This window comes from Poecilia reticulata, chromosome 10 (genome assembly GCF_904066995.2).
Source record: "Poecilia reticulata chromosome 10, P_reticulata-male-v2, whole genome shotgun sequence".
NCBI lineage: Eukaryota > Metazoa > Chordata > Actinopteri > Cyprinodontiformes > Poeciliidae > Poecilia > Poecilia reticulata.
In genome coordinates, this window is record NC_088839.1 from 27621555 (window position 1) to 27639158 (window position 17604).

Genomic DNA, 17604 nt, shown 5'->3' on the forward strand with positions numbered 1-17604 from the left:
AATTCATCACTGACCATCGAAACTTAACTGGTCTTGGATTATGTGCCTCTTTATTCTCCTTCCATACATTAGGACCATGATTTTTAAATGAAATGCAGAATTTATTCTGAAAACAGTACTCTGGATCATTGTGTAGCAGTGTAGTTCCCATTATCCGTAGCCCAGGTAAAAGCCCTTTGACATTGTCTCCGGTTCGGGAGTACACTGACATGGAGAATACAACATTTGTAGCCTGTGTCAACTATTCATGGAATGGATTTTAATTGACGATTCACTGAAGGCTGCTGTTCTCCCTGTTGCTGGGGCACTTTCCATTCAATTTTCTGTTAATGTGTTTGGATAAAGAACTCTGTGAGCAATCAGCTTCTTCAGCTATGACCTTTCGTGATTGACTCTCCTTGGGAAGGGTCACCTGTCTTACCCTTGATAGTGTGACCTACTGACCCAGAGTGAGAGACTGTTTAAGAGCTCAGGAAACCTTTGCAGGGGTTTTGAGTCAATTAGCTGATTAGGAGGTAACGCCACAAGTTTCCAATAATGACCTTTTTTATCACAGTATTCTAATTTTCCGACACACAAAATTACAACAAACAAAAACTTGAAATATATCAATCCATGTGAATATAATATGAGTTTCAGTTTCTGAGATGACTGGCAAAAAATATTGTACTTTTACACAATATCCGATTTTTTAGATGTACTTGTATACATCTAGTTGTAAAGTTGTGGCCAGTCTATAATGAATAACTAGGGAACTTTGTCTTCTCAGTCCTTGTGGAAATCTACAGCTTTTTAGCACCAATTTCCAAGTGCAGCTACCTGATTTCTAAGATATTCTTACATGCTCTCTACATACTCTCATGTTTTTACAGTTTTTGAGATGTTTCTTAATAAAATGGCATAATTCAAAAATGTTCTTCCTCTAAGTTGCATTTTCTGGTCCTAACTGTTCCTGTAAAACTTTGGATTTTAGATCCCAAGTAAACCTCTAAACGTGACCGAACTGACTACGTCTAATTACGCGCTGTGACTAAATAGTGAAGATAAGCTGTTGCTGAGCTGAAACGCCTCGGTGTGTATAAGGAGCGTCTCACCTCTCAGCTTTTTCTGTAATAAATATGTTGAGGTGGAAGCTTTTATCAGAGCACACGGAGGGAGTGTGGCCATTAACCTTGGCGGCCTTAATAAGACCTTGTTAAACCTAAATTCAGTGTTTATCACCCCATGACTCCATCTTCATTATGAGGAGTCCTCGCTGTTAATATTCCGGATGATACTCTTTGTCTGCTGCAAATCACAAGTTTCGAGCAAAGAGCTGTGGCAAACAGAACAGAGACAGGGGACTTGTTAACCGCCAGTCAATTTGTATTAGTTGGCGGTTCTGTCTTTATTACCACGGTTGCCCTTGGCAGAAAAGATCCCATCCTCTGGTGTTTACGAAACGCAAATGTTAATAGGACAGAAATAAAATGGTGACATCGTTAACGGTTCAAATCCCTGAGTAGTTGGGATTCATTAGAGATGTTCTTGCTGTAAATACTTGAGACAAGATGCATTTAATGGAAATGCCATCACTTTGCTGTTAGCCTTTAGGAACATTAAGACAATTAATGGATTAGGTTTTTTCTACGACAGTATCATCTCTGTCTGTCTGTCTTTTCAAAAATCTAATATTTCATCAAGTATGCATCTATCAAACTGCAACTATGCAGAATAAAAGGGCCTTTGAAACAAAAGTTATCTTTTCTCCGAAGCAGCCAAAGTCGTAAGAAACCACACCAGCCTTGAGAACTATTGATCAAAGCCACTTTAAGAGATTACGGAAGAGTCTGTCTTTTAAAAGCCAAACGTGAAAGTGAAATGGGTTAAGACGTCTGCACTGTACTACACTTTCCTGAACCTAAACGCAGAGATTAATCTCCTCAATTACACAATCTGCAGTTAGAAACACCTCAACTATGTAATGATAAATGAAACGGAGCCTGTTGTTAATCATGCTGCTCATTAAGACAAATGGAGACTTCATTGAGAAAGATCTCTATCTGAGCAGGGTGATCTTTGTCTTTCGAAGGCACTGAGAAGTTACAGTAGTTTCAAAGTTATTGTTTTTTACACATTGAAATTCAAATTTATGCATAGAGTTAGACAAATATCTAATCTGATCATCTGCTCTGTGGAGGGAGAAGTGCTGCGAACGTTTTTCCTTTAGTGTTCCCAAGTCCATATGTTTGTCTCACTGAAACGGGGAGATGCCAGCATGCGGGGCGCTTCTAGTTACCGGAGAGAGGCTGCTTTGAAATGTGAGTCTCTCTACACAGCGAGTGTTTCAGTTCATTCTCCCGGTAGTGAGAATGTGGCACCGCCGGGGTCTTTGATCGTGTCGGCAGCTCTGACGGCTGCTTCTGGTGCTGCTGGATCCCTGTTGAAGTGGAGCAGCAAACATGGCTGTCACCTTCAGACACACTTCAGGTAGCAGTTTGGAGGTAAAAATAGCCGCTTGTTTGTCAGCTTGTGTCTTTGGATGTGGATTACCGCATGGAGCCCACAGTTTGGGGTTAGAAAACTGAAGTCAGTAGCGTCTGAAAAGTCATCCGAGGCAAACTTAAGAAAAAGCTCTGCCAGGATTGCGCTTTTTTAAACTTATTTTCTATTTTTCTCTCTGAAACTGTAGCTTATGTGGTATATTGAAGGGACACTGTGCTGTTATCCCATCCTTATTTTAAAGAACTGCAAACTTGAATGTGTTTTATTAAACTGCTACATTATGTGAAAGATCAGAACAGAAACCAGTGCATCACTTGAAGGTAGAAAGAAAAGCAATACTTTTACAATACAGTGAGAACCCACTGAACATTTCACATTTCGCTACAAAACAGTGAAGGCCCTTTGTTGAACACAGTGTGATAACACCAACTATCAATGGAAAATATGTGTTTCAGGAGGGTTTTGGCCCTGTGATATTTATTCAGTCACATGACAATGATGCAGCACAGCCTGTTTAACTGAAGCAGAGAAGCAGTGTGGGGTGTGATCGCTTTTATACGGTGACGAAAGTGGAGGAAAACGTATTCAAGACATATGCCATGGGTAAATATGGTAAATACTGCCATAACAGCAGTATAAATATCTAATACCAACAATGACTCAAATTTTTTTGCCTGTGCATCCCTAATAATTACTTTTCTATAGCTTAGAAAGTTAACCTGTAAAAATAATGGCTCTATAAATTGATGAGTCAAAAATTATGCAAATATTTTGAATAAAATAAACAGGTAGCAATCTCACAGACACTTGAAAAAATGTTTCTAGCCTCCTCTAGTCTTAAGATTTGGTCCTCATCATTCTGAGTCAGTTTAATAGATGAACTGTAACTTTGCAGAAGCTTTTTTAATATTTGTGTCCTGTGGGATCCTACATCATCTTTGTCAGACACAGAAACACACACCAGTTATGTGCTTTATGAACTCCGCCAACATTGTGACTGGTGATGGTATGAATGAAGTTTATTTTCCGGTTCGTCATGCTGCATGCAGCTGCGCTCCACTCCGCTGCGCACTTTGCCACTTTGTAAAGAACTGCTGCAAGATTCGCTGTCTGTTGTCTGTTCCATCTAGCGGATAAGAACTAACCACGAGGCAGCAGCTTAGGGAGGACGTCATGTGAAAGAAAAGCTGTCGCATTTTGTGCAGCGCTCCAATCAATTTAAGTATGCCCATTGGTCCCCTGAAAAACGATGCAAACCTGGACATTTTCATAAATCAATGAAATCCCCCCGGATGCTCCCGACAGGACATGAAAAGTGGACGTGTCCAGGGAAAAGAGGACGTTTGGTCACCCTAGTTTTGATGCAACTTTTTGTCCTCTTCTTGAGCGAAACGTGAATTTAAAGCAACCCCAATGAGGTTTTCACACTCTGATCTCTGCCTAGCTTTAACACTTAGCTGCTGCTGTTACTGTTACAACTTCATCTTAAAGTAGCTAAAGCTATCCAGACCATGAGGCTACAGAAGACACAGTGCCCACATGTTTGTTTTATTTTCAGTTTCTCATTTCAGTTTTGTAAGTTTATATTATCTTAGAATACAATATGATCAGGCTAGAATGTGCCTGGAAGATTTCCAAGGAAAGTATTGGCTCCCTTAACAGGGCTGGGTGTCCTTCTGTCTCAGGTTCTCACCGTTTCACTCACTTTAAGTTTCTCTAAACTCAAAGCAAAATGAGCAAACAGCTCCTCCCATGACACGACAGAGCCAAGACCCAGCAGCTACTGAGATGTGGACTCAGCAGGTCATCTAAATTAAAACGGGGTGAATAAAATATGGGCATGAAATGCTCAATCACTTTAAAATAAAGCCACCTAAGTCAGTGGAGAATAGATCAGCTCAGCATTATCATCATCCTGACACTAAAACACTGCAATTTATGTTTCAATTTCCTCATGGCTGACATTTATGGGAAAACTAGTTTTATGACGGAGACAGAATTAAAGTTACAATGCATAAACCAGGTCCAGTAATGCTCTGTCAGCTACAGTTATAAAAACATGCACAACTCTTCATGTTTTATAATAATAAGTAATTATGCAAAAAGAAATCAAAACGTTATTTATGCTGATTACATTTACTTTAGTTTTTTTTAATGTAAACTAATTTTACACTGATGCTCCTAAATGTTTTATTTAGGGGCACCGGAGCTGCCAGTAAAATGCAAAGACAAAACAAAACAAGCTTGAACTTTAGTATAAAAATATGAGGACATTTTCAAAAGGTCTTTCCTTCATTGTCCACGCAGATGCACTCACACTCATCTGCTGCCCATGATAAACAAGCTCTGCAATGGTGGCGAAGTTACTATGTAGCGCCCCCCACTGGAGGAAATGCACAGCAGCTGCTTTGTGTGGAACCAGAGCTCCATTATGAGCCTTATCGCTGCTTTTTGCAACATAGTGTCCGTCACTATTTTCTCCCTCTTATTTTCCCCCCTCCCTGTTTCATTGAGATGAATGCATCAGCACAGATAATAAAGCAATTATCTACTTGTTAAATTCAAGACTTTTCTCTGCAGTGAATGGACAGAGTGTAGTTCAAGCAATGAGATTTTTGATAAAATCCCAGAGTTTAGCAGAAACTCCAGTGGCATGCTAAACAAGCTTTTGGTCTGAAAGATTATAGAGTTAATGGGAAGATGGATGGAGATAAACACAGGTCAGCATAACCATTTCAGATGCTCTGAAAAATGCTCTTATAAAATGATTTATATCAAAGCATGTTCAACTGCATGATTGGCCCAGATATAAATCTAATGGGGATTTTTTTGGTAAGTCACACATATTTATTTTTTAATGAATAAATCTATAATTTTTCTTTCACATCACCAGTTTGTATTACTCTGGGTCAGGATAAAATCATATAATCAAACCTGTAGTTGTTGCATAACAAAATGTGAAAAGGGTCGAAGAGCATTAACATTCTTACAAGTCACTCTCATCTCAATTCTGTTTCTAAATCAGTAAACGTATGGTAATAAACATAGAAAATCTTAAAATGAAGGCTAAAAATAGGGACTCGTTTCATAAAAAAAACAATGCAGAATACAAATTTAAACATCTTCTTTTGGTGAAAATTAGAGTTGAGACATTTTCACTCCTGCTTTGAATTCATGTTGCCGCCTGTCACAGGAGGACTTCAGATCACAGAAACTGATGCTAACCAAACGGACGCGTTGCATCAGCAGACCAGCTGTGCTGCAGCAAGCAAGTAGCTAGAGAAACCTCGCAGCCTTTGATCCGCGCATGGCTTGAGTCATTAGATCATTTTAGTAGAACATAACTGAGTCTTAGGAACACTGATGAAAGTCCAGAAAAGCTAATGAAACATGTTTTTCCTTCTTATTTTTCACACTTAAACAGCTCAAAGTGAACACTACATAGACATTTTAAAACGGATATAATTTTGTTTGCAAAATCAAACATTAAACAAGAATAAGCAATCAAAGGCCTCGTTTACATAATTAATGCCCAGCTTTTTGCATATTTTAACTGATATTTTTTTCAACTATTTCTCTTTGGTTTTCTTACGTCACACATCCATTAATTAAATGATCCCCGTCACCTATTTTTAAGACTTTAATCATATTTTCATGGCTTTGCTCACAAAGAAGAATTTCAAGGTTTTAATCAAATCCTTATCTAGTCCTAAAAATGTAATTTTACGTGTTTACATGAAGTCTAACTTTTTGCCCTCAGTACTTGGTGTCATCAGTTGTTATGATAAAGTGGCTTATGCTACAATTTCTGTTTGAATGAAGGGTGGTTTATAAAAGCAGAATCCATTTTCCATTGAGTTAAAAACAGCAAAAATGTGTTTAGTTTGTCATGATAATATTTAACATCTCTTTGTTGCTGCTTCCTGTCAAGTCAGGCTTGTAGATGCATGTCAGTTTAACCCCGTAATTATGTCTGAAAAGCTACATCTTCTCTAAAAACTGAAAAAATATATCACAATTGGCATTGTAATATATTTGCCAATGTTTTGTGGTTATTAAGCTTGATTATAGTGTGTAGTGTGCAATTAAACTCGACTGTAATGGATATAGTGCCATGTTGTTGATGATCTTTGTTTTTTTAACTATCAAGCTTTTATTATAGATTTCAAAACTGGACGGCTGCGTCTTGACGCAGTGGTAAATGGGCTCTGGCTGAGCTTCAGAAGCCAAAACTCAACCATCCAACGCCCTCAACGCACTGCTGCATACCAGGCAATATACTGTGTTACATCTTCTCGGTTATAATTTAGATTATCTGTCTTATGTCTTACTGTTACTGCATAGTGACAGATTTAACAAATATGTAAAAAAAAAAAACATTTTTACTGAAGTTACCCACTGCAGATTTAATGTGATGTTTTCTTTCTGAGCAGTGGTTTTGGTCATCTGATTGCCATGCATCCTGTTTACATACATTTATAGAAGCAACATGATCTTCCTGAATAACAAACCCAGAACATCCCGGTTGTTAATGGAGAGAACAATATGTAGGTTGACCTTTTGACCCCCCTGGTCTCTACATCTCAACCTCAAGTAAGCAGAAGACAATGAGTGGTGTGAAATGTATTTATTTTTGATATATTTGAATGAAAATAATGCCAAAGTAATTTGAGAAATTGTTCATGTATCAATTTAGGAAAAAATAAGATGCCATGAGCTCGTAGAATAATGTTCCATATCTGTCATAATATTCAAACTGGGACGACAGCATGTGGTTTATGGTGATGCGATGAGGAAGGTGAAGATTCTTTGTTTCTTTTCCACTTATGTATTTCATGTTTTAATCACTCTGATAGATTCAGATGTAATGAATCATAGAATAGAATAATCAATTTCCTTCTCATGGGTGTTGGATGCTAAAAGACGAGAGAAGGAAACCACAAAGGGTCCTGCAAATAAGCAAAATATGTTGAACCCCAAAATTAATCTCAATATAAAAGGCGCAAAAACCACAATCTAATAAGGGTGGAAGATTAAAATACAAGTTTAATGCATTGGGATATGATTTATAAATGCTAATACTTGGTTATCTAAATGTTTTTGTACTGATATCTTAATTTCAAGGAAGGCACAAGTCAGAACTCAGAAATGCAAATGCACAATTCACACAGGATATAGTGTAGTAAGTTCATATCAAAGTTATGAGGGAGTGGCTGAAGCTTCATTCTGACAAAATGAAATAATGACTTGGACTAGACCTGTGCCCTCTGGCAGCTGTGTAAAACTAAAATTAATTATTCTGAAAGATAGTAAACCTGGTGAACCTTATTACATAGTTTCAACTAGAGGCAATTAAATGGGGTTGATCATCACGGTCAACCCGAAGATCATCAAAAAACCAATGTCAAGTTGCAAAATTGATTCTGTCAAGTTTAGAATTCTGAACTCTAATATTTAGTAGGTTTTCAAAAGACATGCATATATCCTCTGCATATAGTAATAAATGTAGCCATAATACGTTGGGCTAGATGGATTCCCAATACCAGCGATGAAGTTCAAGTTGCTGGTTTGGTGTTTGATAACTGCAAAATTAATAGTGATCAAGATGCTAAGACTCAGAGAGGAGGAGACATGATGGTGATGGAAAAGAATGAGAAAACTGAGGAAAACGTGGCTTCTTCACAACCTATATCATCATGGTAATATTCCACAAGAATATCAGTATTGACCAACTTCCAACTATTGTGCAGCCTTGTTTCTTAAGGGTGCCTTCACACCGGCACTGTTTATTCTGTAGTTTGTTTGTCTAGTAAGTCGTTCATTTGGGGAGGTGTGAATGTGTGTGAATCAAACTCTGATGCTGACCAAACAAGCAAACTCTGCTCCATCTAAAAACCTAGGTCTTGGTGCGGTTTAAGTGAACTCTGGTGCAGTTTGAATGCACGCGTTAATGCAAAGTGAACCAAAGACCGCTCCAACAGCAGGGTTAAATACTGCAAAAAGAAAAAAAGAGGGAGAAAAAGGTTATGGTCTTTTACCAACAACAAAAAAATTCTACCACCACTAAAATCTGATGCCTCTTCATTGTTAAACATTTTTTTCATCAAGATGGAAGTTCATGTCTCCTTCAGTGTCTTTTCCTTAAGTGGTTCTTGGTGCAGCACCACAACAGATGAGGGGGTGAAGAACTTTGGTTCATTTGACAGTGCAGTGTGAATACAAACTGCAGAAGCTGAAAATGTGACAAATATTGCAACTTTGTTCCCCAATCGAACCAAGTCTACCAAACTCTCAAATGTGAAAACACTTTAAATAAAAAAAAATACAAACAGCTCTATTTATTTATAGTTTTTAAAAACAGTCTCTATTCAAACATTCTGAAAACACAAAAACTCTTTGACTAGACCCAAAGTTATTGGGACTTCATCCTTGTTTTCCAATGATTGAGAATCTAATACTTTTCCATTCCAGACTCATACAGTCTGTTCAGCCTACAATCGAACAAATCTGGACTGGGTGGCTTCAGGGCACAGACTAATTTTTACCCCATGACAAACAAACTGCAGATATGCATTGGTGGCTCTGAGAGTTAAAGATGAGCAGCACAGCTCTGTCTCAAAGGCCTCCAGCAGGTGATGCATCCTCACCTACACTGAGAGCATAAACAGGGTTACAGCGAATGATGAAGCGTTGTGCGCTTAAAGGAAATTAGACAAAATAAATCACGGAGGCTCGGCAGCAAACAGGAGGGTCTGACTCCTGGAGCTACAGCGACGGCGGCAGGATGAGGGCTGAGCTCAGGTCAGCACCATTAGACGTGATGTCAGGGAGGAGAGAGAGGCTGCACGGGACGAGCCTTCGCACCAGAGAGCACGACTGCCGGCTTGTTAGGCTCTCTGCCAGCTGTTGCTGCTGTTATCACAGCATCTCTCTTCTGCTCTCCATGGGTCACAGAGTCTTACTGTCATCACTCCAAATAACTGCAGCTAAGAGAAGCTGAAGCTATAATGAGAAAAAAGAAATATGCCAGCACTTAAAGTATCTACAGGTATTATTTATGTATCAAAATGCTTGAAAATATACTTTCTTTCCCCAAAAAGAAATTCATCAAACAGCTTAAAATGATGATACTTTGCTACACAGACTCAAACACAATGAAAGCCTGATTTTTAGAGAAAACCCAAAAGTTATGCTGGAAAATTCCTATTCATGTTCGCAGAGGTGGAAGAATCAATACATATATGGCAAGATTGTTTTATATCTCTTATTCTCAGTTTGTAAGTTGGGTTCAAGGTCTAGGATAGCTTCAGAAAACTGTCCAAAGAGAAAGAATCAAATCCAAGAGACTCTGGAGAGCCGGCGCTCTCTTCTAGTGTGCAGTCATGCCTGCATTTCAATGACCTTTATGTAAAAGTCATCCAAAAGAAACCTTTCCTACATCTTCACCGCTAGGTATCGAGTGTTTGCAAAGAACAGAAGAAAAGATATTCATCTCAAATCCATAGATTTTACTGTAGCTGCACCTCAAAAGGGTTAAATCTGATTGAGAAAAAGAGCAAAACAAACACTGAAACTTTTATGTGTGAGATTCTGAGGCAGGAAGATAATATAATAACCTATAATAATTCAGAACTATGGATATTAGTCTGAATTATTGCCTGTTATGTTTATAAGCAATGCCAAGATAATTACTGGTTGTCCCTCTTAAAAGCTGATCTGACAGAAAATCTGTGGTTTAACAAAGAGGCCTGCAGCTATGTCTGCAAGTTTGAAAAGGACATAACGATGAATCCTTCATTCTCTCATGAATGAAACAGTGCATGTGTCCGGATGATTTTAGACAAAAATATAGTTTTACCGCTGTGAAAAACTATGCGCCCTTTACAGATTGCTTCTGTCTTTGTTTCGCTCAGAAAAAGCTATCCAAACCAACTGTGTGACAAATTGCCTCCTTTTCTTTATTGTCAAAGTTGTACCAGAAATGGTCTTTACATTAAACTGAAATATTTATCAAAAGTTGTGCAGCTGTTAAAGGGAGATAAAACCGCTAATTTAAAGGCTAATAAGAAGCAGGTATCACATATCCAGTGGATACCCAGAGGAACTTTCCAGGGATGTTGCTTTCACTTGTGAACAATATTGTCAATGTTGCTCATTTTAATAATAATAAAAAAACTTTTTCTTTCATTGTTCTGCTTCATATTAATTGTACATTTGAAATAGAAAATCAGTTGGGTTTTTTTATGTAAAGATCGACAACATGTTTCTGTTGACAGAGGCCCTTAATATCTGTCTTGAACTTTTCCACATTTATGTTACAGCCACAAACTTATGGGGGGAAATTAATCTGAGAATAAAATAAAATGTGCACCTAATTAGGAGTTAGCATCCTACCTGTTTTAGATCCCTCCCTGGTTCGATATATATCCCCTTAGGGTGAATTACCCTAAGGGGAGTTTGATTAAATGCGGAGGAGGTCATTAACTTCTGAATAAAATGTGAGAAGAAACTATAATATGGACTCCAGCCTCTGAAGAGGTTATCTGGGTGCCTCACGCGTGTGTTAAACAGCACCATGAAGACAGGTCAGTTGTGGTAAAATTAAAGCAGGATATAATGATATTCTGAGCTCTAACATGACAATAGAGCAGCAGAAATGGAAGTAAATAAAGATCATATAGGACAAGTTTGACGAAAAGTCAAAAGAGTAAAACAAGTCACAGTCGCCCAAGTATACTTTGCTTGCAAAGTATGTTTTTACATCTCACAATGTCATTTTCCATAGGGAAAATAGGAAGTGTTTTCATCATCATTTCAGACACACCTCCAAACATGTTAGATATGAATTCATTTTTTTATTCCTGTTGACTGATATTTATGTTATAGAGGACAAAAATCCTGAGAAAAATGTTAAATGTCACCGCATTGTGTCCGCTAAAGTTCATCATTTAAAAAATACATTTAATTCAGAGTTGTTGCAAATAGTTACACTACTGATGTTTCTAATCTGGAGGTGACTGTTTTATATGAAGAAATAATATTAATTATAAGAAGGGATCATTATGGATAAAGCATAGCAATTCCTACTCAAGCTTTATTTTCAACACTTTAATAGAAGAGATGCAGGCTTCATTCAGCTGTGGCAAAGCAAATCCTATTTAGGTTTTAATTTTTATTACTCATTCATTAAGAGTTCTGCCGTTTTAGGGAGTGTTTTTGCTGTACCAGTCCTGGTTTTTTCTTCTTTTGTCATAAAACTTTCTCATCCATCTGCTGTTGTTCACTTAAAAATAAATAAATATTTAAAAGGATGCTGTGATGGATGGATTCACTTCTTTAAAGCCTCTAAATCTAATCACATCGCCGGTCGGTGTGTTTGCTCGTATATGCTTAAATCTGGTCATCGCAGATGCCTCCAAACAACTCGGGGCCACCTTCTGCAGAGAGCTGACTGATTTACATAATAATCTTCCCAGGCAGAGAGCTACAGGGCATTGTGGAGATGTTCAGAGGGAGCTCCAAGGATGTAAAGAAGAAAATGAAGGTCAAGGAAGAATCGTGAGCTTATTTTTCAAACAAATCCACTCAGTTGGTGGTATTTCTATGTCAAACCCACTGCCCCTCTGTTTTCCAGTTTCTGATTCAGCTCTGCACCAAGAAAACAACCATCTGCTGAGTTTTACTCTACGTAACACTGGGAGCCACATCAGTTTTACTGGCTAGTCTTAAATCAAGATAAATCTCCATTATTGAACAACCATAGAAATGACATAAATAAGATGAAGAATGAGCCTGATGTCAGGAAGTAGGTTAAAAATACAATCCTGAAGCGTTGTTCTGTGACTGTTGATAACGGCAAGAAAATGTGCATCAGGAAATGGTTTAGAAAGAAGTTGGAAATTGTTCAGCAAATTGGTTTCAGTAATGATCTGAGTAGGAGCAAATTCATTTACATTGACACTCTACAGACAGATGGTTTCATTCAGTCTCAATGTGAGGAAAGCTGAAACTGAGATGGGATGCAGACCACCGGCGCCTACAGCAGACTACTGGATGTCCTTTTCCCATTCTTCATTCATAGCAGGTTTCTTGGTTAGGATTGAGAGGAAGCCCACTCTCTTGGATGAAAAGCAACCCCACACACAGTCAGGATGCCCCTCCGTTGGCATGACAAAGGACTCATTGAAGCGCCCACCTGTGCTTTTCCACAAAAAAGAATGTTTTTTTACACAAATCTGAAAGATTTGTAAGAAAAAATGAAAATCCAGCAGAATTTGTCTACCCTTTATGTTGTTTTCACCTGTCAAATGTTTGTTTTCCAAAGGTAGCAGTGCTCATGCAAATATACTTACATCGAGCAAATTCTGTACTTGTGATCTAATGATGATGTGAATCGTCAAGAAAAACCAAAGGTGGAGTGTTTGAAAACCTTTTGGAAAAGATTGTGAAACTTTGACACTATTCATTAGAAAGCCCTATTCATCCAACTCCCCTTATAAGTTAGAAGTTAAAAACAATAAATATGTTTAAGCCAATAGTACCAAGCAGATGGTGTTATTGGCACTTTATTGCTTTCCACCAGAAAAAGGTAGTAAATTAAGCCAAGACATAAAGATTGGTTGCCAGTAAAGATTTTCCATTTAAATTAGTTTCTTTTTCCCCCCCAAGATGATTCCTTGTGAATTTTTCTAAAGAAAATGAAAAGGCTAATAGATGCAAAGAGGATCTGATGGATATTTGGTCTTTTGTGTTATAAAATCGGTTTTAGGAGAATAAAACAGTTTATTCAAAATATTTGACGTTTGAAATAGAACTGTATAGATGCAGTCTGCCCAATATTACAAATAGTGAGTCTTGTTTTTTTAATGTCAAATTGGAAGCAGCCACAGGAGGAGTCACAGACTTTTATTTTTTCCCTCAAGGTTCAGTCTAGTAATACATTTCAATTGATAAAAATCCCTTTACTTGTCTTCCTGTGAGGCCAGCAGCAGCAGCAGCAACAGAAGAGGCGTATTAGAAATGCTCATAGATACTATTGGGTGATATTTTGAGTTCATCAACTGGCCCAGTCTTTTATGGATTACTCTATCCATGCAGGACTGTCCTCTGCCTCTGAAAAGGTTGAGCGCCGCTGATCTACTGGCCAGAGGATCAATAAAACAGTCGGACTCATTCAGATTGATTTCCAGCTGGAACGCAGCGGCTCGTGGTTTCAAGCACAGCAAACGAGTTTAATTTGGCGGGATCTGGCAGCGAGCCAAAGCCCATCCATGCCAAACACAAAGCTCTCCTCCCTCCTTCTTCTCTGATTTAACAGCGAGTTGAGCTGAGAGTTCTGACCCGTTGAATGTAAACCATTACAGGTCAAGTTCTCCTGCAGAAGATGTCAGTAGAAGGAGAGATTGCACATCATGACTAAAGGTACTCTGACAGTTTTTCACAGATCAGGTGGCAGTTACACGATGTGAACAATAGCAATAGTTTGGCGATGATCTGATAATATGTGTCAGATGAATGGTAAGGAAGATGATGAGAGCAATTCAACCGCTGCATCTGGGAGAGAAGAAACGAGGCAATGAAGAGTCATTGAAAAAGGAAAATGGGACACCTGAGAGGACGGCTGAACAGGAGAGTCTTAAAGGGATAAATTAAATTGGAAGCGCAAGAAAAGACAGAACGGAAAAGAATGAGCTTAATTGAAGGATGAGCTGAGGAGATGAATGAGGGGAAAATGTGGAGGACAAATGAGAGGAGAGGACAGAAAGCAAAGACACAGGATGAATATAAAAAAGAGGGAAGCAGTCCATGAGGTTTTCTAGTTTTGGTTGCTACATTCCTGCCCTGGGAATCAAGGTGTACAGAGACAGAATCCATATAACCAGAGCAGCACAACCATTAGAACAGTGACACATCTGGGCTTTTATCTTTATCTACTGCCTTAGAGACAGTTTAGAAAAATAGAAAAAACTCCAAGATTTCACCCCTACCCTTTGCTGTCATGGACGGTTATCTCTACATTAGCTGATTTATTTATTTTAGCACTAAAATAAAACACATTTATTGAAAATAGTTTGCATTTGTTGGCTGATAAAACACTGTGGAAGTGCAAATGGAAACACCTGTTGATGTGGCTGAAAACATTCATTGAATAGTCGAACTATTAAATCTGTCTTGTCGTTTTTAATAATAACTCAGTGCTGTTTGTGTAATGATCAAAAATACACGTTCACACGATGAATTTGGATCAAGACGGAGCAAAATGTATCTATTTTTTTCTGCATCTGCAGAGAAATTTCAGACGAACCCACCAGCTTCTCATAGGTGTGAAATTTCCTGTCAGACTCTTTTCTTCATGGAGCGTTTAAGCTGGTTCATGGAGGAGAGCTGACCTTTCCAGTTCTCGGGTGGATATTTCGCATCTGCCATCTTCTCTGCTTTTGCTCTCTAAAGAGTGTGATCGCACAACTGCTGAGCAACGCAAACCTTTTGAACGGAGACTCACTGATCAATCGGCCAGAGATCATAACTTTTTCCTCATCAGCTCGGTTCAGTTACAGGCTGCTCGTGTACTGATGTTTTTTAACTGCTGAATAAATGCACAGAAAACAATAAAGCTCCACTTTTAAAGTAAAGATGCTTCAAAAATTAAAATCTGATTAAGTTTGTGGACATAATTTTGATGCATAAATGTGAAATATTTTCTAATATCTTAATTTTCTGTTTCATTCATGAGTATGATCTCTACGATAGAAAAGAAAATTGTATTGATCCCAAAAACTGGGCTCAGCTACTTTAAAGCTGCTCTAAAACAACAAAACCGTACCAAGCCTGATCTGGGTCAAAACTCAGGTAATAAGTAATTAATGTTTATATGCAACCAGCAACCCTCCCGACCCCATTAAGGGACAAGGGTGCAAGAAAATGGGTGGGTGGGGTGGGGTGTTTATATGCAACCACATCATATTTTTAAAAATCTCTCTCTTAAAGTTGAGCTTCCGCTAAAATATTGCTTCGTTCAGACTTTCATGGTCACTTTTCTGTTTGTGCAGCAGAGGTGTGAAGTGAACTGCGGCTCTCGCTGGCACACGACCCTCGCTGCATGTTCAACCTCCTGTTGATCTCCATTAACACTGATTGAGTTAAGTGTCTCACTAAGTGCCTCTTGATTTGAGCTTCCAGGAGGAGATGTAGCCCTTCTCCTCCTCCGTTTCTCCTCTGTTGCCTTTGGAATTAGCATGACCATTATTGCGCTTTATTTCTTATTGATTACAAAAAGGCATGAATTGGATTTACGATCCTGTTTATGGAAGTCAAGCCTCCCTCACTATTTGCATGCTGCCAAACTCATAAATGTTGCTTATCATTATTCTGATACTGTCAAATGAACATTAATAGGGTGAGCATCCTTGGTAAGTGCTTTAAATGTGATATTTTCTGCTTCAGATCATTCTCGGGTTTGGTGATTAATGAGAGTTAGTAGAGGAATCCTTCTGAATTCTTGTTTAATTAGTTGTAATTATTTTTCGCTTTACTGTGCACAGCGGTGGGACTTTTAATCAGAATGGGGTAACTATCATGTTTACAAACTCATTTGCAGGAGAAATAAGGTCTGCTTCACAAGTTTAGATCTTCAGAAATCAACGAGGCGAGTCAGATCAGCTGCAGACAACAAAAAGGGCAAAGAGAGGAAAGATCATCTCCAGGCTCATCAGTCATGTTTCCTGGTTAGAGAATGAGCAGCAACTTCCTTTTGATCCCAAACTCCTGGCACTTTAACTAAATAATGTCATTAATTAGGTATACCATTTCTTTGTCATTTTATCGCAAAAAGTTTTTTTTCTTAGGAAAATAAAACTTTTTGAAATGAGTCCTGCAGGAAAAAAAAGATTCTTGTTTAATTATTGAATTTCAAATGTTTTTACAGGGATTTCTAATGTTATACGAATCACAAGTGCATCAAATTGGCTGAAAAAGTGATCAAACTGAGGATTTTTCACACCTCTCATCATTCTGATCACACTGTCAAACTGTGTCCGTGTCTGTACCTGCTTTCCTGAGTTTTCTGTTCCTGAACACCGACACGATCACCAGCAGGTTCCCGATAACATCCACCACGATGGTCGTGATGAGGACGCCGGCCAGCACGGTGGCCACCCACGGGAAGGAGTGCTGCTGCTGACCCGGGGCACCCTCCTCGCCCGCCGCTGCCGTGGAATTGCGCGGCTCCAGGGTCCCTCCCGCCATGGTGGGCTCATGGTCCTCCAGGGACATCAGTTGCGGGAGGTGCCTTGGATCGACCAGTCGCATCGGGTCGTAGCGGCGGAAAGTGGGTCCATTCAGCATAACGCACGAAGGTCAGACTAGGCACAGCCGGAAAGGGTGCGCATGGCTGCGCGCTCGGCTGTGGTTCAGTTTTTTACGCGCCCGAGCCTCCAAAGGTAGGACAGGATATTTCAGAAGACATTACTTTTGTCTTTGGTTTATCCCACTGGACACCCACGGAAGATCAACTGGAGTCTCGATTTCTAAGGCTTAGGAAAACACATTCTGTGGCGGCAAACATTTCCCCAGTCAGTCTGGCAAACACCTTCCATCTAAACTGGAAAACAGCGGCTCAGCTGACCCGTCTCATTCTCCTGCTTTCGGTCACCGATCTGCTCTCCTGTTCATGATCTCCACTTCATTCAGCCTCACATGTGCTCTCCATCAGTCTGGAGACTTCAACATCATTTAGGTTCCTCCAGCCTCCTCTCTGAGCGCCTCAGTCTGAGCCCAGCACGTTTACGCGCCTTTAAACATCGAGCGAGATCCGCGCGCTCTCTCACCTTCCCTCTTCTCACGCGTGTGCTCGTTCTCGTGAGAGTGCACGTGCTTCTCTGAGGTTCACCAGGTAAACCGCTGTCCACCTTTGAGCATATAGACTACACACACGATACATTTTATAAGAAATATGGACACGGTAAAATCATAATAATAATAATGTAATTATATTATCAATTTAAGGAGATTACGTTTAAATGGTAACATTTGTTTTAAACATGTGGGCATTATTATTATTATTATTATCATTATTATTATTATTATTATTATTATTATTATTATTATTATTATTATTATTAT

General features: G+C 38.9%; 1 protein-coding gene across 2 annotated transcripts in view; it reads right to left on the bottom strand.

The window, feature by feature from the left end:
• mtnr1al (melatonin receptor type 1A like) overlaps window positions 1-17309 on the bottom strand; it is a 28780-nt gene extending 11471 nt beyond the window's left edge. For both annotated transcript variants that reach the window (XR_534707.3, XM_008420845.3), the window contains exon 1: window positions 16530-17309. Coding sequence is in view for 1 of the 2 variants with exons in the window: in XM_008420845.3 (XP_008419067.1) it covers window positions 16530-16827 (298 nt within the window). In the remaining variant the exon portion in view is untranslated. The remainder of the gene's footprint in view (window positions 1-16529) is intronic.
• Window positions 17310-17604: the final 295 nt, after the last annotated feature.